The sequence below is a fragment of the Rhinoderma darwinii genome, chromosome 3, assembly GCF_050947455.1.
Source record: "Rhinoderma darwinii isolate aRhiDar2 chromosome 3, aRhiDar2.hap1, whole genome shotgun sequence".
Taxonomy (NCBI): domain Eukaryota; kingdom Metazoa; phylum Chordata; class Amphibia; order Anura; family Rhinodermatidae; genus Rhinoderma; species Rhinoderma darwinii.
Window position 1 is genome coordinate 248870928 of NC_134689.1, and position 21728 is coordinate 248892655.

General features: G+C 43.0%; 1 protein-coding gene across 8 annotated transcripts in view; it reads left to right on the forward strand.

Moving 5' to 3' along the window:
• Window positions 1-21728, forward strand: part of HERC1 (HECT and RLD domain containing E3 ubiquitin protein ligase family member 1) — a 180052-nt gene that overhangs the window by 86859 nt on the left and 71465 nt on the right. For 5 of the 8 annotated variants that reach the window (XM_075857663.1, XM_075857666.1, XM_075857668.1 and 2 more), the window contains exons 23-33: window positions 629-953; window positions 1154-1274; window positions 1724-1772; window positions 2766-2816; window positions 3265-3527; window positions 3823-4041; window positions 10986-11106; window positions 15092-15329; window positions 16894-17060; window positions 19041-19196; window positions 19489-19595. In XM_075857663.1, coding sequence (XP_075713778.1) covers window positions 629-953; window positions 1154-1274; window positions 1724-1772; window positions 2766-2816; window positions 3265-3527; window positions 3823-4041; window positions 10986-11106; window positions 15092-15329; window positions 16894-17060; window positions 19041-19196; window positions 19489-19595 — 1817 coding nt within the window. The remainder of the gene's footprint in view (window positions 1-628; window positions 954-1153; window positions 1275-1723; window positions 1773-2765; window positions 2817-3264; window positions 3528-3822; window positions 4042-10985; window positions 11107-15091; window positions 15330-16893; window positions 17061-19040; window positions 19197-19488; window positions 19596-21728) is intronic. The other 3 variants (XM_075857669.1, XM_075857670.1, XM_075857667.1) reach the window with 2 other exon arrangements.

Consider the following 21728-nt stretch of genomic DNA (forward strand, 5'->3'; position numbering starts at 1 on the left):
GTTTTTTTTATAATTCTTTTTACTTTTTGAGATACAGCTGCTCTGTATTGTGTACACAGAGCAGCTGTAGCTTAATCTAAAACCTGTACCAGTCAGGTCCGTGGCACTGACCGTTTCAGTGTCAGCGGGTATCTGACACGCAGGTTCCACCTGTTAAAAGTCACTTCTGAGTTCATAACTTAGATATGATCGATTTACAGGTGGATCCAGCATCTTAGCGCATGATGCAACTGCTCTGAATACAGAATACAGAGCAGTTGTATCTCCAAAAAGTAAAAATTATTTTTGACAAAAACTAATTATAAAGTTTCACAAAACACATTCTGTATTTTGTGCAACGTTGCTGTAACTTTAACAATATTTGCTTGCCCCCCCATGCATATATTAAATAAATAAACAAATAGATGTAATTTCAAGGACCTGTGCCTTTTTTTTTTTTTTTGTATATTTCTTTTTTTTTTTTTTTACAATTAAGGGGAGCTATGTTTTGACAGGAGCTAAACCATCGTGATTGTATGAAAATAGTATTTCCTTTTTTATTTTAAAAGTGATATCATTCCAGGTCATTGATATTACTGCTCTCCTGTCCTAAGCTCCCCTCCTGTCTCTCTTGTGTTGCACCTTACAGAAATATTTCAATGTTTCCTATCAGCCCGCGAGGTGGCACGCAGCCGAGAACGGGACAGAATTAGTACTGGCTCAAATGGGACCACTGGCCCTGGTACTAGAGACGAGGAGCCGCAGCAGCAGTTGGTGCAAGGAAGAAGGGACAGTGGGCACCTAGCAGAAGGTCAGGACCTGTATACTGCAGCTTGTAATTCCGTCATCCACCGCTGTGCCCTCCTTCTACTTGGCGTCAGTCCTGTAATTGATCACCTGGACATACCAGCAGATGATGGACAGCAGCAAGTTTCAGCAGTTGCCACCCATGAAGCAACAGTAGCTATGACAAGGTAGTATTGTGGAATGTGAAATGAGATGTTTTATAGCCCCCCCCCCCCCCTCTTTCCATTTTTAATCATGAATGGCAAGGGTTAGAATATTGTAATGCTGAAAATTTACTAAATAAATAGTATATAGGAGTGTTACAGATGTATAGCAGATTTATTATAATTCTCTATAAGGCCTTATCTTTTACTGCTTATATTTCCAGGAGTGAAAGTTTAACAGCGGAGAGAAGATCTGTCCATTCACATCCCAACTACAGACTTATCAAATCTAGAAGCGAGTCTGACCTTTCCCAGCCTGAATCTGATGAGGAGGGCTATGCCTTGGTGAGGCGTTTTTCTTTTGTAACATACATGGTTTGGAATTCGTTCTACGACCGTTTATATAATTGTGATATTATGGTACCTTTTTGGTGTATTTTGGTGCACGCCACATGACTTTTTTTACTCTTTTCGCCAGTTTTGGTGAGGGGCGGGTTTTAACCAAAGGGGCGGGGGCCTCCCCCGGGACGACAGATTTGTCATAATTTACGCCATAAACTAGAGCAAGTTATGATGCAAATCTACACCTACTCATATCAGTCGTAGATTTGCATTTTCGCCGCACGGACAGTCAAGGACTTGCCAAATATATTAAGAGGTGTGCACCTCTTAATATATTTGGCACATTTTCTGCCATCGTAAATTTGTTTACGACTGGCGTTTGACATTCCAGTCTTAATATATGTCCCCCATTGTGTACAGTAAATCTTCATTCTATTAACCTGTTATTACAGAGTGGAAGACAGAACACAGACGCTGACCTTGCATACCATAGAAAACGAGGTGAGACATTTTCAGCTATGTTAGAACTGTCATAGTTTTCTGTATGTAAGGGTATATTCACGTGGTGAAGTCATATTGCTTTTGTTCTGCTGTAATTGCATAATTTCAACATTTTGCGAAAATCTTGTTAAAGACGCCAATTTGGCCAGCACAGTGTGAATAAACTTTTTAGTGTTGCCTGAATTTTTATTGGCATATATACTATTTGATGAAGTTGCCATTTAAACTGGATAATTAAAATTGTAACACTGGCATTTAACATTTAAGATTCAGTACCTGTTAAATATTGCATTCACACGACATCAGATAACTGAATATTAGATTATGATTGCTATACAAGTCTGCAATAAAACACAGGCTGACTTATGCACGACTGATCACTATGATGAATATTTCCAGTGAAATGCAGTTCATATTGTAATCTTAGACAAAGCATACATTGACAGTAGTCTTAGGCCTCATGCACACGACCGTAGCCATGTGCACGGCCGTGATATTCGGGTCGGCCAGCTGCAGACTGTCAGCCGCGAGCCGCCCGCAAATTGCGGGCCATGCACATGGCCGCGGCCATTATTTTCAATGAAGACGGCCGTAATAAGGCATGTCCGTTCTTTCTGCGGTCCAGGCTCCCGGGCCATGCATGGACCGTAAAAACTACGGTCGGGTGCATGGCCCCATAGAAATTAATGGGGCCGCAAAAGCGCGTTCGTGTGCATGGGGCCTTAGTTTATGATCCATACAATTTAGATGTTCACAAATGCAATTCAGTTAGATACACATTTCCAAATTAAGTTACTACTGGCCATACAGAAAGCATACTTCTCTGCAGTCAGAGGGGAAAAATTGTCAGCAGTGTTAGGACAGAAATAAATGAACCACATTTCTGTCACTACATCAGAAATGAACAGGGGTAAGCCGGACTTCCTTTCCCTTTCCTCTCTGTCTCCCCTTTATAAAAACGTGTGGTTTTCTCTGCTGATACCGGGCCTTTAGTCCACTTGTTGAGCCCCAGGAAAAAGAAGATCGCCAAGCAAGTACTTAACGGCATGTTCTCCTTTTATCCTCGTCTATTTGGCTTCCTTCAAGCTAGCTATTGGCTTTCATATTTAAGTCTTGATTTATCCATTGTATGAACTCACTGTGCTTTGGCCTGCAAAAAAGGAGCTTCCATTATATCATCCGCTTCATAAGCACATGCCTTGAAAGCATCTGTGCTGAGCAGGGAGAGAAAAATAAAGCCATGTAGTATAAGGATGATGAGTATGTACATTTAGGTGGTGTCATGTAATGGCTTGAAAGAAGCCAAATAAATAGTTGAAAATCGTTTCTTCCACAATGATTTTCCACGGTCATTGGTTTCATTTCAGAAACCTTAGTTGGCGTAAATTAATTAAAAACAGACATACTCAGTATCATTATACTTGAAAGCATCAAAACCCATCAACTCTACATCTTCAGGCCTCCCTGAGTTTTAATCTCCATTTTTCTGCAGTGTCCCCATCTGAACATCCTGCCAATGATTCCTGGGCCCGACTGAAGCATAATCGAGACTGGTGGTGTGCTTTATCGTGTGGTTTTGACACAGAAGCAGAACATAGCAAAGCTCTTGGTGTGCATACATTAATTGACAATGTACTAAGCTTTGTAAGCGGAGATGTAGGAAGCTCTCCGGGGTTTAAAGAGCCAGAAGAGGGAATGTCCAGCTCTCCCCAGGCGTGTGAAATTGCAGTGGAACATCAGCAACTCCGTGCTGAGGTATTACTATATATTTTCTACAGATCTTATTTATTTTTATAGAAGCATTGTTTAATCATAAAGAATAGAAATCTATATTTTGAATGTTTTATAAATACAGAAGCAGGCCTACTGAATGCATTACTAATATTGCATGAGGTATTGTTAAACATATCATGGAGGCTTTACCAGGTACAGGACGTTTTAGAAGTATAAATGAAGAAAAAAAAATCTGTCAAAATAAAATGTATGTTTATTCAATGAATATTTGTGTAAGACTGTCATGTCCTCCAGGAGTAATGTTTTCTTCTTCTAGTTGCGCTTGGAGGCCTTGCACCAGATCCTCGTTCTTCTGTCTGGAATGGAGGAGAAGGGAAATGTCCAAACTATAAGTGGTCGCCAGTCACTCACTACCTTTCAGTCCTCATCTCTGCTTACCTCTGTGAGGCTGCAGTTTCTTGCAGGGTGCTTTGGACTAGGCACTGTTAGTCATGCAAGCACTAAAGGAGAAAGTGTCCACCTTCATCATTACCAGGTAAAGGAGTGGAAATTCAGTGAAGGGAAACGTGGCTTAAAGCATTCAGTTGGTTACTGATAGGGTTTTATATCTACGTGGATCTGGTCTTTCTACACCGTAAAACTATAGACAAATAAGAACATTGGTAAATCATTAAGGAGAACCTTCCACCTCCCCAAATATGTGCAGCTTCACAAACCCTGTCTCACGTAAAATTATTTTTCTAACTCCCTCCGTTATTTACATATCGGTGCCATTCTATTTTGCGCCCAATATGTAAATAAGCCCCTGAACAGTCAATGGGGCGTTTCTAACTAACTAAAAGGCAAGGGGGCGTGATATCTACGCTCTGACACGGTCCAATCACCTGCGGACAGTGTCAGGGCGGCTTGCGCTGTGTTCCCTCCCGCGAGAAGACACAGACTTGGTGTTTGTGCTGCAGATCGTGTGCTCATGTTGCTAAAGCTGGAAATACACATAACATTATGATTAGTCAGAATGCGGCCGATCAGTCAACTTGCTCATGATTGGCCGTAATAGGTCGATCGTTCCATATACATGTAGTTTGATCCGACAACGGCCAAAACGTTTTTGGCAGGTGGAAGTCTGCCATCACCCATAACAATTTTTTTTAAATGATTGTCTGTCGAAAAATGACAATCGTAACACTGAGAGAAAGAAGGGGGAGAGCAAAAAGCCGACACAGCCAAGAGCAGTGTCTGTCAAATCTATGTCAGAAATAGCAGGACAACCAACTGGGTGAAGGAATAACACAGACACGAGCAGCAAAAATGGTAGTAATTTTTTTTTATAGAGGGTTAATGTACAGACCATATCCGACATTACATCTTGACAAAACAAATTTACAATTCTAACATGAGGAGTGAGGACTCTGCTCACAAGAGCTTACAATCTTTGAGGAAATAAGGGAGACACATAAAAAAGTGCTTGTTCAGTACAATAGTCCAGCCATCTTTTATACATACGGCGTAGTACACCTAAAGCTGCATGAGCAGGCCACCAGCCAGTATCTGTGTATGACAGACATGAAGTGTATTAGGGTGCAAGGAGTGTGGGGGATACTGCTGAATGAGGGGGTGAAGTTCTCATGACTATTGTAAAAAGGAGGCCAGGGAAAGGAGTCCGATTAGGGAATGTTATAGGCCTGTCTAAAAAGATGTGTTTTCAGGGCACGTTTAAAACTGTGAATGTTGGGAATTAATCTGATTGTCTGGGGTAGCGCATTCCAGAGAACTGGTGCAGCACGAGAAAAATCTTGGACTGGAGAGGGAGGTTCAGATTATGGAGGATTTTAATCTAAGGTCGTTGGCAGACGAGGAGACGTAAGGAGGTGCAGCACTGTGGAGAGCTTTGTGGATGAGAGTAATAAGTTTGAATTTAATTCTGAAGGGGATGGGCAAACAGTGCAGTGACTGGCAGAGGGTAGAGGCATTGGTGTAGCGGTTGGTCAGAAAGATGAGCCTGGCTGCTGCATTGAGGATAGATTAGAGAGGGGAGAGTTTAGTGAATGGAAGACAGATTAGTAATGAGTTACAGTAGTCAAGACGAGAGTGAATCAGAGGGACAATGAGAGTTTTGGCTGTTTCCACAGTAAGAAAAGGGCGGATGCTGGAGTTGTTTTTGAGGTGAAAGTGACAGGAGCGTGTAAGTGATTGATTGTGTGAAGTAAAGGAAAGATCTGAGTAAAAAATAACACCAAGAGAGCTGGCGTGCTGCCTGGGAGTTATCGTAGTGCAACAAACTAAGATGGATACATCAGTTTCAGGTAGGTTAGTAGATGGTGGGAACACAAGGAGCTCCGTTTTATAAAGATTCAGTTTCAGACAGAAAGGACATGATGTTAGAGACAGCTGATGGTTTGTCCAATAGGGGCTGTATAGAGAGAAAAGAGAAGCGGACCTAGGACTGATCCCTGAGGGACCCCAACAGGAAGAGGAGAAGAAAAGATGTAGAACCAGCAATTAACACACTGAACCAGCGGTCAGAGAGAGAGGAAGAAAACCAAGAGAGAGCCGTGTCTTTAAGGCCAATAGAGTGAATAATGTTAAGTAGGAGTTTGTGGTCTACAGTGCCAAAGGCTGCAGAGAGATCCAGGAGAATCAGAGAGTATTTGCCGTTAGTTTTAGCCGCCAACAGATTGTTTGAAACTTTAGTAAGGGCAGTTTCTGTGGAGTGTAGAGTGCGGAAACCAGATTGTAAGGGGTCTAGAATGGAGTTTGCAGAGAGATAGCGGATAAGGAGAGAGTAGACCAAGCGTTCCAGGAGTTTGGAGATGAAGGGGAGATTAGAGACCGCTCGGTAGTTGGCAGCGCTGGATGGGTCAAGAGTTGTTTTTTTTCAGTAATGGGTTTTTAACGGCATGTTTAAAAGAGGAGGGAAAGATACCAGAGGTTATACTTTTTAGTCAGGTGACTAGTGACAGCTGGGGAGAGGGACTGGAGGAGGTGTGAGGGGATAGGGTCACTAGGACAGGTAGTAGAAAGCAGCCTAGACACTGCTTCTGTTATTGGGTCAAATGCTGAAAGTGAAGAAGGGGGGAGTGCGGGAGGGAAGGGCATCAATGCTGCTAGGGGACTGGGAGATAAAATCATGCCGGATGTTGTCAATTTTAACTTTAAAGAGGCTCTGTCACCAGATTTTCAAACCCCTATCTCGTATTGCAGCAGATCGGCGCTGCAATGTAGATTACAGTAACGTTTTTTTTTTTTTCAAAAACAAGCATTTTTGGCCAAGTTATGAGCATTTTTAGATTTATGCAAATAAGTACAACTGGGCGTGTTTAATGTTATGTCCAAGTGGGCGTGTATTATGTGTGTAACATCTGGCGGTTTTTACTTGTTTTACTAGCTGGGCGTTGTGAATGGAAGTGTATGATGCTGACGAATCAGCATCATCCACTTCTCTTCGTTACCACCCAGCTTCTGGCAGTGCAGACACACAGCGTGTTATCGAGAGATCACGCTGTGACGTCACTTCCTGCCCCAGGTCCTGCATCGTGTCGGACGAGCGAGGACACATCGGCACCAGGCGACAGAGGCTACATCGACTTACCTGCAAACGCCGATGCTGCTGCAGAATCAACTGTAGCCTCTGTCGCCTGTTGCCAATGTGTCCTCGCTCGTCCGACACGATGCAGGACCTGGGGCAGGAAGTGACGTCACAGCGTGATCTCTCGAGAACACGCTGTGTGTCTGTGCACTGCCAGAAGCTGGGTGTTAACGAAGAGAAGTGGATGATGCTGATTCGTCAGCATCATACACTTCCATTCACAACGCCCAGCTAGTAAAACAAGTAAAAACGCCCAGATGTTACACACACAATACACGCCCAGTTGTACTTAACTTTAAACACACCCAGTTGTACTTAAGAAAGGCTCATTTGCATAAATATAAAAATGGGCATAACTTGGCCAAAAATGCTCGTTTTTGAAAAAAAAAAACTTTACTGTTATCTACATTGCAGCGCCGATCTGCTGCAATAGGAGATAGGGGTTTGAAAATCTGGTGACAGAGCCTCTTTAAAGTATATGGCCAGCTCTTCAACACTGAGATCTGTGATTGGTGTCTGCACTTTAGGACTAAGGAGAGAATGAAAAGTATCATAGAGGCGTTTTGGATTATTGATAGTGTGGAGATGAGAGAGGTGAAATAGACTTGTTTGACTCGGTGAGGGCAGAGTTGGAAGTTCTCAGCATAAATTTGTAATGGAGAAAGTCTTCTGACAAGTGCGATTTTCTCCACAGACGTTCGGCACATCTCGAGCACCACTGAAGAAAGCGGGATTGATGCGTGTGCCAAGGTTGTGGACAGCTTTGCCTGGTAGTTCGGAGCGTAGGGGGGGTGCTTCATCCAAAGCATTTTTGAGAGTGTTATTGTAATGTTTGGTGGCCAAATTGGAACAGGAGAGGGAAGAGATAGGGGACAATGTGGACTGTGGGCTGTCTATGAGTTGCTGAGTGGTAATTTCATGTAGATTTCTGTATGTCTGATACATAGGAATGTTTTTGGGTGGCAGAGAATATGTGATAGTAAAGGAGAGAAGGTTTTGATCAGGGAGCTGGAGAGGAGAGTTATTAAAGTCAGATTTTTCAATGAAGACTATTTAGAAAGATGCTTAGCCCCTCGACAAAATCTTCTGTACGTTTACGGTGCCGTTGCTATGTAGTTAGCGCCAAGCACTGTAAATGTACAGTGCAGGGATGGTATGAACACAGAAGCTTCGATCATGGCCATTTATTCCCTCAGATGCTTTGATCAATAGCGACTGCGGCTTCTAAGTGTTTAGACAGGGAGAGGGGGCACCCTCTGTCACCTCATCGGTTCTGCTGCGAGACCAATTTCCATGGCATGGGCCTAATAGGATGGCTGTTCGTTTTATACGGACAAGCATTCTAAGTATTTCAGTGTACTAGGGAAGTAACAAAAATAAAATGTTCAGAAAAAAAAATCTAAATTCAAAAAAAGAAACAAAACCCTTTTTCCCCAAAATACTTAATTATGGAAAATATGAAAATATTTGAACAACAGTACATATGATTTGCATCGCCACAACTATAAAGACCGGTACTATAAAACAAAAACGAGGAAATTGCTGTGTCTAGGCCCAAAAAATGTGTGTCCTTAAGGGGTTAATTTTGCATCTAGGAAGCATATGAACAATATAAGAAAATTCAGTGCAAAGGTGTCCGTAGCCTTATAGGCTATGTAAACTTTTTTTTAAAGGGATTTTATTTATTCTTAAAAAGGTCAATCAGTGTGATTGGTGCAACTTTATTATTTAGTTTTTATTAAGAATCATTTTTACTTTTTGAGATACAGCTGCTTTGTATTCTCTATATAGAGCAGCTGTATAGTTCGCTAAATCCTGTTTCTGTCAGGTCCGCGGGACTGACTGGTTCAGTGAAAGCGGGTCCTACGTGTAAGAGACACACAGGACCCGCTGATACTGAACCTGTCAGGTCCGCGGGACTGACTGATTCAGGTCTTCAAAAGATACAGCTTCTCTGTATAGAGAATACAAAGCAGCTGTATCTAAAAAAGTAAAAATAATTATTAATAAAAACTAATTATAAAGTTGCACCAATCACACTGACTGACTTTTTTATTTAAAAAAAAAATCACTTTCAAAGGTTTACATAAAAAAATTGTCAGTGTGGGAACAATGGCGTAAGGATTTATTTTATTTCAATAACACAATAGAAGATGGCACTAAAGTAATATAATACAATGCTTTCTAATCCACTGATTTATAATAGATGATACTAGTTACCAGTATGATTACAAAAATGTGAATTGGAGATACCACTAATTGTGTGTCTGTAAATGGTGATAGCACATGTTTTGGTTGTGCTCCAGGGTTCAATTTCATATTGGCAAGAGGTCCAGGACCATAAAAAAAATTTTAAAAAAATCCTGGCCAACCCAAAAACCAGCATTCTCGACAACTGTAGCTTGATATGTTCTATAACCAAATAACAATAGAAGTGTGATGAAACTCCTATTCCTTGCTAGAAAGCTAATAACACAACATTGTATGTCAAATCAGGTGCCAAATATGCAGGGCTGGGTGGGATTGACTAAACAAATGATTTCATTTGGGGAAGCTTGGTGTAGGGAAAAAGGAATGGCAGGACAATTTAGGCTAAATTGGGAAAATTGATGAAAAACGTAATCTGGTGAGGGAAGGGGTTATTTAACTCCTGCTAAAGCAAATGTGTTCTTTGGGGTGCATGTTTTGGGAGGGGATTTGAGGGAGGAGGTGGAGTTATTTTTGGATAGTTATTGTATTAGTGATATTTTTATATCCGGTCAGTAAGCAATAAAAATTAAAGACTAGTACAAGAAGAAAAATAAAACATGCAAATAAGGGTTTGTGGCTCATGTCAAATGTAATTGTATTTACAAATGTAAAATACATGGCAGACCATACCACTCTAAACCAAAGTCTAGATGAACAAAAGTCAACTCACACCATGTGGCTGAATTCAGTGTCTTCTCCAAGTTCTCCAGTTTACGGCAATTGACTTGTCATAGTTGGAAGAATTTGGGAATGAGTAATATACAGATCATACTAGTCCTTCTCAATGAATTAGAATATCATCAAAAAGTTAATTTATTTCAGTAATTGAAAGAGTAAAAAATTCTATCCATTCATTACACACAGAGTGATCTATTTCCAGCATTTTTTTCTAAGAGACACCAGACCCAACAATGCAGACGAGCTGAAGGCCGCTATCCAAGCACTCTGGGCTTCCATAACACCTCAGCAGTGCCACAGGCTGATCGCCTCCATGCCACGCCACTTTGATGCAGTAATTCATGCAAAAGGAGCCCTGACAGACACAGATCAGCTGGTCCGGTGCCGCCGTGCATCGTACATGCATGCCGGAAGCAGTCGGCTCTGGCCACGGAATAGCGGCCAAGCTGGAGTACTGCAGCTCAGCTCCTATTCAAGTGAATAGGAGCAGACCTACAGTTCCGCAGCACGGCCGCTATGCTATGTACGGGGCCAACTGCTTCCGGGCTCCATACATAGCATTATGTGCCATAACATCCTGTGCCCGAAGGCCACCGCAGCGGCTTAGGGTTAACAGTGCAGAGTCCGGGTGTCTGACCCGCAACGATGATATACTGATGACCTATCCAGTGGATAGGTCATCAGTTGTCAGAAGGTGGAAAACCCCTTTAATGGCATGACTGTAGGTGGCATTTTATTTTATTTATTTTTTCTCTTATATATACATTCTAGTGTGTTATCTCTGCAAACTTTTGTGCTTTGAAAACCACAGTAATTTTCTCTTGCAGCTTTCTCCCATTTATGACCTCAATAACATAAGACAAAATCGATCGTATTTACACCAAAAAATATTAAAGACTGAAAAATATAAGGTATGAATATGTGTTTATGTATAACATTTTATATAATATTTTATTTTTCTTCAGGATGGAATACGGGCTTCAAAAAGGAGCATACAGATTGAGATCCAGAAAGCTGTGCACAAAATCTATCAGCAGCTTTCTGCCACTCTAGACCGGGCTCTGCAGACAAACAAACATCACGTGGGTAAGCTCTGTCAGTGCCCTTGTGAATATGCCCTATTTAGAAACGCATACCAATGCCTTTATTTACACATTATTAGAAAAAAAAGAGACCTTAAACCGCTTTAAAAAACCCTACACCCTGATGGCCTTCCATGTTTTAATCCCACTCCTTAAATCTTTATATCCATTTATTCAAAGTTTTAAAATTGTTAGGTCCCTGGCCCCCAAAGCTTGAGGGGAGGGGGTTGGGCTATGGGCTGTTTGAAGACCTCTCCCTCTGTCCAACCACTTATTTGTCGGGGTCAGCATTGACGTGGTATATCAGGGGTTAAACATTTGGGATTGGAGATAACTAGGGCGAGATGTTGGCTGTATAATACAACTGGCAACCGCAAGTAAAGGAGCAGACACAGCTCCTGTGCCCGAGCCATCACTATAACCTACATTAACATATATAAATTATTTTCCCACCTAAAATAATGGGGCCCAGGATTAGGGAGAGTAACGCATCTGGAAGGCAAGAGGTCTTGGTCAGGGGACGGTTTTGTATAGAGAGAACACCCTTCTCCACAGTTTGAATTTTTGGGCATTCCCATCATATATGGAAATGAGTGCCCCTATTACCAGTGGAATGCCAACAGGTATCAGGCGTACATGGGTAAATCTTGTGGACCATGGATGGGGTTTTGTATGATCTAGATCAGGGGTCTCAAACTCGGCCAGGCAAATGGGCCGCGCATAGAAAAAATTTGACGTTGACGGGCAGCATTATTTTCAAATTTGATACAATACAAAATTATTATTCATTAATTAGTTATTTGAACTACTATAACACTACATTACTATAATACATTATTATAATACTACATTATTATAATACTACATTACTATAACAATAATACTACATTACTATAATACATTATTATAATACTACATTACTATAACAATACTAAATAACTATAATAATATAGCTAGATTTAAACTTACCGTAAATTTGCGAGTTTACTCCACATGCTTATTTTAACAATCCATTTTTCCAGCCCTCTGTAGATATTGCCACACAGTGCCCTCTGTAGATGTTGCCACACAGTGCCCTCTGTAGATGTTGCCACACAGTGCCCTCTGTAGATGTTGCCACACAGTGCCCTCTGTAGATGTTGCCACACAGTGCCCTCTGTAGATGTTGCCACACAGTGCCCTCTGTAGATGTTGCCACACAGTGCCCTCTGTAGATGTTGCCACACAGTGCCCTCTGTAGATGTTGCCACACAGTGCCCTCTGTAGATGTTGCCATACAGTGCCCTCTGTAGATGTTGCCACACAGTGCCCTCTGTAGATGTTGCCACACAGTGCCCTCTGTAGATGTTGCCACACAGTGCCCTCTGTAGATGTTGCCACACAGTGCCCTCTGTAGATGTTGCCACACAATGCCCTCTGTAGATGTTGCCACACAGTGCCCTCTGTAGATGTTGCCACACAGCGCCCTCTGTAGATGTTGCCACACAGCGCCCTCTGTAGATGTTGCCACACAGTGCCCTCTGTAGATGTTGCCACACAGTGCCCTCTGTAGATGTTGCCACACAGTGCCCTCTGTAGATGTTGCCACACAGTGCCCTCTGTAGATGTTGCCACACAGTGCCCTCTGTAGATGTTGCCACACAGTGCCCTCTGTAGATGTTGCCACACAGTGCCCTCTGTAGATGTTGCCACACAGTGCCCTCTGTAGATGTTGCCACACAGTGCCCTCTGTAGATGTTGCCACACAGCGCCCTCTGTAGATGTTGCCACACAGCGCCCTCTGTAGATGTTTCCACACAGCGCCCTCTGTAGATGTTTCCACACAGTTCCCTCTGTAGATGTTGCCACACAGCTCCCTCTGTAGATGTTGCCACACAGCGCCCTCTGTAGATGTTGCCACACAGTGCCCTCTGTAGATGTTGCCACACAGTGCCCTCTGTAGATGTTGCCACACAGTGCCCTCTGTAGATGTTGCCACACAGTGCCCTCTGTAGATGTTGCCACACAGTGCCCTCTGTAGATGTTGCCACACAGTGCCCTCTGTAGATGTTGCCACACAGTGCCCTCTGTAGATGTTGCCACACAGTGCCCTCTGTAGATGTTGCCACACAGTGCCCTCTGTAGATGTTGCCACACAGTGCCCTCTGTAGATGTTGCCACACAGTGCCCTCTGTAGATGTTGCCACACAGTGCCCTCTGTAGATGTTGCCACACAGTGCCCTCTGTAGATGTTGCCACACAGTGCCCTCTGGTAGAGGTGGGGCCACACAGTGCCCTCTGGTAGAGGTGGGGCCACACAGTGCCCTCTGGTAGAGGTGGGGCCACACAGTGCCCTCTGGTAGAGGTGGGGCCACACAGTGCCCTCTGGTAGAGGTGGGGCCACACAGTGCCCTCTGGTAGAGGTGGGGCCACACAGTGCCCTCTGGTAGAGGTGGGGCCACACAGTGCCCTCTGGTAGAGGTGGGGCCACACAGTGCCCTCTGGTAGAGGTGGGGCCACACAGTGCCCTCTGGTAGAGGTGGGGCCACACAGTGCCCTCTGGTAGAGGTGGGGCCACACAGTGCCCTCTGGTAGAGGTGGGGCCACACAGTGCCCTCTGGTAGAGGTGGGGCCACACAGTGCCCTCTGGTAGAGGTGGGGCCACACAGTGCCCTCTGGTAGAGGTGGGGCCACACAGTGCCCTCTGGTAGAGGTGGGGCCACACAGTGCCCTCTGGTAGAGGTGGGGCCACACAGTGCCCTCTGGTAGAGGTGGGGCCACACACACGCCCCCTGTACGATAGCTCCATTGGGGCTCCCTCTAGGAGTGGAATCCCCAGCCAGAGCGTTGCCCACTCCTAGAGGGAGCCCCAATGGAGCTAACTACAGTGATGGGGGGTGTAGCGCTGTCAACAGGGTGGGGTGTGTGGGGCGCTCTCTACAGGGGGGGTTGCACTATCTACTGGAGTCTTTGTGGCTATTGCTCACCTATCATCAATGATCCAGCAGTGCGGGAAAGGGACTGTGCTCCTTCGACGTCATGAAGGAGCACCGGCGCGCTCAACCTTCGGCCTGCTCTCTCCTCTTCCGAGGGAGCTTCAGTGCACCGCGGGCCGTAGATGACAGCCTAAGGGGCCACATGCGGGCCACGTGTTTGAGACCCCTGTTCTAGCAAATACCTTTTTAGTTCTTTCCCTGCTTAGAGCCTGAAATAGAAGTTTTATGCCTGAGACTGTAAGCTTTAATATGTACGAGGACAGTGACCTGCCAATATGCTTCCCACTGAACTCCATGTAGGTTCAGAGGTGGAAACCGCTCCAAGATAGGGCATGACGCTTTTTTTTTTCCCCTGCAAGCGGATTCCAACGTGGTTTCCACGTTAAAATTGGTGCAAAAAAACGCAGTGTGAACTGGGCCTATGGGTTTTCAGTATCCTGTTCCTATTCACTGATGGCAATCAGACATCTTGAAATGGTAGGGAATTGAAACTCAAAGCAAATTGCAAGACTTTTTATATACAATGAATAATCTTTATTTACATGAAACCAGAAACACCTGCACTATTTGCGTGATTCTATATTATAGTAACATGGCAGCAGTCATTCTGTCTTCACAGAATGGACAATTATTACCTATCCACAGGATCGGTGATAATTGTCTAAATGCTGGGGGGCCCCACTGATCGCCATAACGGGGTCCCGAACCTACGTTTCTTCTCGTTGCACGACCGCAGTGAGGAGGACATTGAATGGAGCAGCGGTTGAGCATGCGTGCTGCCGCTCTAAAGTCTATTGGAATGATAAAAACAGCCGAGTTCAATGCTCGGCTGTTTTTCCCTAAGGTGGGGTCCCAGGTGTTGTGCCCCTAGTGATTAGACAAAGAGGATAGGTGATAACTGACCATTCTGTTTCAATCCCCTTTTAAATGTATTCAGTACGCAATTGTGGATCGTTTCACTTTTGTCTGTGTAAAAATGTTCGTATATTTATAGGCTGTTCTTTCTTATTTCAGAAGCCCAACAACGCCTCCTGTTGGTGACCGTTTTTGCCCTTAGTGTGCGGTATCAACCAGTGGATGTTTCCCTTGCAATTTCCACTGGGCTGCTTAGTGTTTTGTCACAACTCTGTGGCACAGAGACTATGCTTGGACAACCTCTCCAGCTTCTCCCCAAGTCCGGAGTGTCTCAGTTGAGCACTGCCCTTAAAGTAGCCAGTACTAGGCTGCTCCAAATCCTTGCAATTACTACAGGGTGAGTATTTCTAAGCTATTATTTTTTTTACATTTGTTTTAATATGCTTTATTTAGCACTTTTTATTAACTACAATAAAACCTATCCACTACAGTATTACCAACCCACTTGCTTAAAAGGAATTTATTAGTCATTAAAATTGTAGTTTCCCTGTTTACATTTCAGTATGTAGAACCAAAATATGCTTTATTATATTTTTTAGGCATTGCATCTATTTATATTTGGTTTAAAAAAAAAAAAACAGACATTTTAGGGGCCTCAGTCGTAGATCCGTCCAAAACCCCAGCGGAATCCCCACGGAACCTATTAAAGTCAAATGGAATGGAACCGGCGCTTTCGGTTTTCCGTTCTGCTCCTCTGAAGTAATTTAAAACCAAAAAATGCATAAAAGTTCTGACCCAAGCAGAGAATGGGACACTCGACACCTAAAAAAAAAAAGTTCAAGATTTGCGGGGTTCCTACTTGCCTTTTTATGCCTATGTCTTCATGAATGTATCACCAACATCAGCAAACAAGTCTGGTTTTAATTGTTATAAAAGTAACAACTTAGAAAATACAGGAATTACACACCTTGAAAAGTGAGTCCTATATATTTTCTGAAAACAGACGACCTGAAGAATATAATAGTTATACCTAATAGTTTACAGTCCTGAGCACATTCATGCAATAATTCGATACACAGGGATTTTAAAAGCGTTGGACTAAAAAGCTGACCCTAGCCGACCCCTTATCCACAAATGGTCCTTCCGAAAAATGTCCGAGTGTGAAGTTTGCATATACTTCACATGTCTACCGCTAAACGTACATCTCTGTTAAATAAAGCACCAAAATAGTAGGAGTGCAAAGTTTGAATTGAAGATAAAGATGTGGGAAATGTATTTCCTTAAACAATGTAGTCTACAAGGGGCGTTTTTCCTGCTTAGTCTGAAATTATATTTTATTAGACATTGGCGCCATGTGTCTTCTATATGGAGCAGTGATAGTTTGTGAAGACCGCAATTCTCAAAACGTCAGTTTTTTCCTTATTTAGGTGGTGCTTTCCATATCTACTTACTATTATGATCTATTGTGCATTACAGTTATGATATTAACAAGAGATAAAAGAAGTAGAGCAGTACTCGCCCAAATCTGACGTTTTCTATATGCTTTATTGCTCGTAAAACATGGAGACTGAGACATTCCCAGGCAACAGCTATTTCGCGATGACACGCTTAAGAAGGCTTGAGAAAGGGTGTCTACGCGTAACGGCTGTCGCCTGCAATAAAGCATATAGAAAACGTCAGATTTGGGTGCAGCTCTACTTCTTCTTTGATCCCTTGTTACATTGATGAACTTTCCTTGCTGAGCCAGCACCTCCCTTGACGCACGCCGAGTCAGTGTGTATTCTCCCTGGGCAGTGAATTGCCAAAACGCCCAGAGTGCTACTGTTTGCAGCAGTGCCGACCCATATCTCTTTTTCATTGGCAATTAGGATTTAAGTCTGCACATAATGTTAATCTAATAAGAGCAAATTGTGCATCTGTACTGAATTCCAGCTTACACATAGATGGCTCTTTCTTCATAGGACATATGCTGATAAGCTAAGCCCTAAAGTGGTGCAGTCTCTTTTGGATCTGCTCTGTAGCCAGCTGAAGAACCTGCTTTCTCAGGCTGGAGTTGTGCCTACTTTTGAAAATGATGAAGAGAAGAAATCCGAGCTTCTAGGAGAGAGTGAAAGAAAGGACTTTCGAGGTAACAAATACACCTAAAGCTTTATCCCCATCTCAGACATTTTTCATTTGATTCCCCATTCAAACTTGTGTGCGTCAATTAATAATGTCAATTAAAAATGCTGCCTTTCTCCATTTATTATACCCCTGTGTCCTATAAGTTCTCGTTATTATTTTATGCGGACAAGGCCACTATCCGAACCCCAGAAAAACGGCCTCACATGCCTGGTTCTTATCTCACTGTTCCTGCATTTTCTGGCTTTGGTATCTGCAGGTGGCAACCTGCACATTCTCTCAGGCCATCCTGCTGAATCAATTCCTTTAAATGTGAATAGGATTGGTTGAGGGCATGCACACACTAAAACGCAAGCTATGCCATCATCTGAAGTCCAGCAGTGCTGCTTAGTAGTCATCTGGGCGCAGGCTTTGTTTCCACACACTAACCAAATTTTATTGTAGAATAGGTGATAAGTGTTTGATCGCTGGGGCTCCAATTGCTGGCACTCTCACCGATCTCTAATGGGGGTCACAAATTCCCATTGACTGGAGCGGCGCACTGCCATAGACGGCCGAGTACAGCACTCGGCTATCTCTGGTTTTCCCATAGAGAATGAATGGAACAGCAGCATGCATGCATGACAGCTGCGCAGTTCAAACAGGGGGCTCGTGATCTGTGGGGGTGCCAGTGATCGGATCCCTAGCAAGCAATTCATGACCGATGCATTCCCATTGTGAAGAACGTCTTGCAACCTCTCTTAAGCTAACCATACGTTAGAGATTTTGGTAGGCCGAAAAGGACGATTCAGACAATATTGAGCCGACCGTTTGCGCTTTTTTGTTACATAAGCTTGTGTGACAGACGTTGACTGAAGGTGGATATCTATGGAAAAGTTGATCTGCCATGTTTAATTTTGGTTCGATCGTTGTCTATTGTGGTCTTGTAAAGTGGTTCATGCTGAACAACAGATCTGCATCCCATCAATAGAAGCCCAGACCAGGCTACAGATCTAGGCAGATATCGATCAGCAATTTGTCGTTTTACGTTATGGCATAGACGTCCAGAATGGCAACCTTCGCATGCCAACCGTGAAGGGCAAATCATCCAGAAAACAGCTGTCTGAAATCACTGATGTATGGCTAGCATTATGCTGCACGCTTTATATCATCTCGAGACCTAATTTAGAGTTTGATTTCTAATGCGCTTTAAGAAATCCGTCAAGTTTCAGCTGGTTTCTTGACTAGCATTGTTAACATTGCTGTAGATAATAAACATAGCTTCCATACAATGACATCATTTTAAAAAAGATGCTACTGTACATGAATGAGGGTGTAAATACAGTAACATAGTAAGGTTGAAAAATGACGTGTCCGTCTAGCGCAGCCTATTATCCTGCCAAAGTCTCTTGAGGCAGAAGCTAACTTTCGGGGGGAAATGCCTTCCTGACTCCAAATATGACAATCACAATGGATCAACGACTCATATCCAGTAATCTAGTACACATAATTTGTAATTGTGCATAAGCAGAAAAGCAAGTAGAAGAATTGACCGGTCACAATATCTGCGTGTCTCCAAAATTTGAAAGCTGGGTTTAATAGCCGGACTGATGTTTGGCTCAGTGGTTAGCACTGTTGCTTTGCAGCACTGCGTTTAACATCTGCTTGTAGCTTATATGCTGCGTTTAACATCTGCATGTAGCTTATATGTTTTTACCTGTGTTTGCATCAATGTCCTCCCACGGTTTATTATCTTACTACAGAAATTGTCCCTACTGGCTTTGCAATAGGGAGAGTAGATTTTGAGCCTCATTGGAGGGACAGGGACTAATGTGAGTTATTACAAATCTCTATATACTGTAGTGCTGCAGAATGTTAGTGCTATATAAGCTACAGGAAATAAAGCTGCATTCGTGCATGTTGTACATGCAATACTTCTAAATACATTTTACGTTTTGGATATTTGGCAGCAGAAAATGGAGAATATAACTCCGTCCTTTTTTTCCAGCTACACTCAGAAAGCAACGCACTGCAGAGCTTCATCTTGGTGACTTTTTAGTCTTCTTACGCAGAGTAGTGTCTTCCAAGGCTATTCAGTCTAAGATGGCATCTCCCAAATGGACAGAAGTTTTACTGAATATTGCTTCTCAGAAGTGCAGCTCAGGTATTTTTTATATTCCTTGTATTAGATTGTGGTGTTTACAGCATTTACTGTAAGTCTCATAATAAAAAAATAATAAAATATATATAGCACACAAGAAAATGGCGACAGCACACTGCGAACTGTAATGCCACCTAAGCCACTAAATATAAATAAATATGCATTACTGCTAAATCTACTTACAATAGTGAGGTTCATATATATATATATATATATATATATATATATATATGTATATGTATATGTAGTATTTGATTGTAAAGTAGTAATCTTTAACTTGAATCTTGTTCTGCAGGTGTCCCGCTTGTAGGGAATCTAAGAACAAGGCTACTGGCCCTGCATGTCCTAGAGGCTGTTCTGCCTGCATGTGAATCTAACGTGGATGATGACCAGATGGCCCAGGTATAGTTGAGATTTGGATGAGCAGGATTATGGTTGGCTCAGTCCATGCAATGATCGATGCCAGTCCTGCTCAAACTTTCAGACACCCCTGTTCTTGGTGAGACGCAGCTGGGGAGGCAGTGATCATATTCTGCACAGGCCTTTCCATGGCTTAGCAATTATAAATTGAGATACAGTTTAAATTTTTACATAGACTTCGACTACTGGTAAGGCATCATCGTGTTCTAGCAATTGAGGCCCCAGTCGAAAGCTGAGAATCTATGCTGTGCGTCATGGTATGTAAATAATGTTAAACATGTCTAGAAAAGGAATGCTTCATTGGATTAAAGGCAGTTCGTATTAAGGCAATTTGCACATAAGTGTTATATTTATTTCAAGCATGATTCTTTAACATTGTATGCAGTTGCATAATAAATTGCTTTGTTATTGTGTTTAGAACGTCTTGTCGCTTTTAGGTACTCACAATACAGCTAAAGACAGATCTATTATTTTTTAATACTTTTTAGCCATAAAGATATGCAATGTAATAAAGGTGTCTGGGCTTTTAAACACATTTAAACGTAGTCCGCTATACATAGGCATCTTGCAAGAAAAAAAGAAAACTTGTACTGCACAGTATGAAATTTTTTTGTTAATATTATTAGGCGCACCATGGGTATAACATGTATAGGCCCTTTCCGCTAGGAGGCTGACACTAGGTAAATCAGTTTTAGCCTGTTTTGCGTAGGAGGCAGACAGGACTTGATTCTCAGGTCTGCTGCTATTTAGTTTATTTTAGTTTTATTTATTTATTTTCTTTTTTTCTCCTTAGCTGCAGGTGGGTTATCAGCCTGGTCTCCAGCCTAGTCAATTCCTTGCGAGTGTCGGGAAACCAGGCAGCACTCTGCACTGAATTTCACTCACCACCAGTGACATTACTCATGTTCTACATCTGCAGGCGGAGTGCCAATAACCCTACTATATGCGAGGTTACTAAAGAGGTGACCATGCGTACAGCCAAAGATGCCGGATGGTATGACGCCTTAATTTTTTTCAAGGCCTCTGTGTGCTTTTTCTTCTCAAAAAACATCCCTCCCCCAATTCCCAAGAAGACCCTACCTAAGACAAGGGGCAAACATTTTATTGAAGGGGGGACCATTTATCTGAGGAATGCCTGCCACCATCATGCCGTGTAGGGGCACGGTCGTCTTATTTCTGGGGCCACATGCTGCCTTTTATGCAGTGATGGAACGAGCACGGCTGGCCGCATTTTCAGAAGTAGCCCCTGGGGGTCACTTTTTAGGTGCAGCTTTCCCCAGGGGACACTCTTCCCTCTTATACAGATTTGTTGTCTGTTACCTTCTCTATTGTGACATATCTTTGTCTCGGGAGGATTCCATCAGGCAGCCGACACAGTTGGGCTTGGCTACATACTATGCCTGTGGCGGATACAATAAAACGTTTACATGCGGCCAGCCTACCTCATTCTGCCCACAATGTCAGCAATCCATGATCCCCCAGTATGCTACCCCCCTTCAGGATGTGGCACCCTCTGAATTGGCAAAGTCCTTTGCTCAGGTCTTAGGTGATATTTCCAGACTCTCCCAAACCATGGTTGAGTCTATGGAGTCTTTGCCTTCCCAAATAGCTGCTGATATTAACGTCCCTGCATCCTCTCCCTTGGATAACAAGAAGTTTTCCTGTCATGGTGGGCCAAATGAGAGGCTCATAAGTGCCAGGGACAAGTCCTGCTTCTCTTCAGATACTTTCCAAGGGTCCCCTCTTAGCGTCAATAATAGAGGAGCTGCTTCCAGACAGGATTAGTATTTTTCCTCTAGTGAATCCTCCGATTCAGAATCAGAACATGACTCCCAAGTTTATAGCAGGCATTGATACATTCTGTCAGGAACACCTTTAATATAAAGGATGAAACAGTTTGAGGAGAATAAATTCAAAGAATGGAAACTTACTGCCAGTCCCAAAACGTATGAATACACTGTTAAACTTTCCAGGAGGACTTCGTTCCACAGAGGGAGGAACAGACCATTTTGAAACTATCTTGCGGCTGTCATAGAGCACCACCATCCCAATGTCGGATGCCGCATCACTTTGGGGTCCTCTTGAAAAAAGTTGGATTGCCGGGCCAAGTCTGGG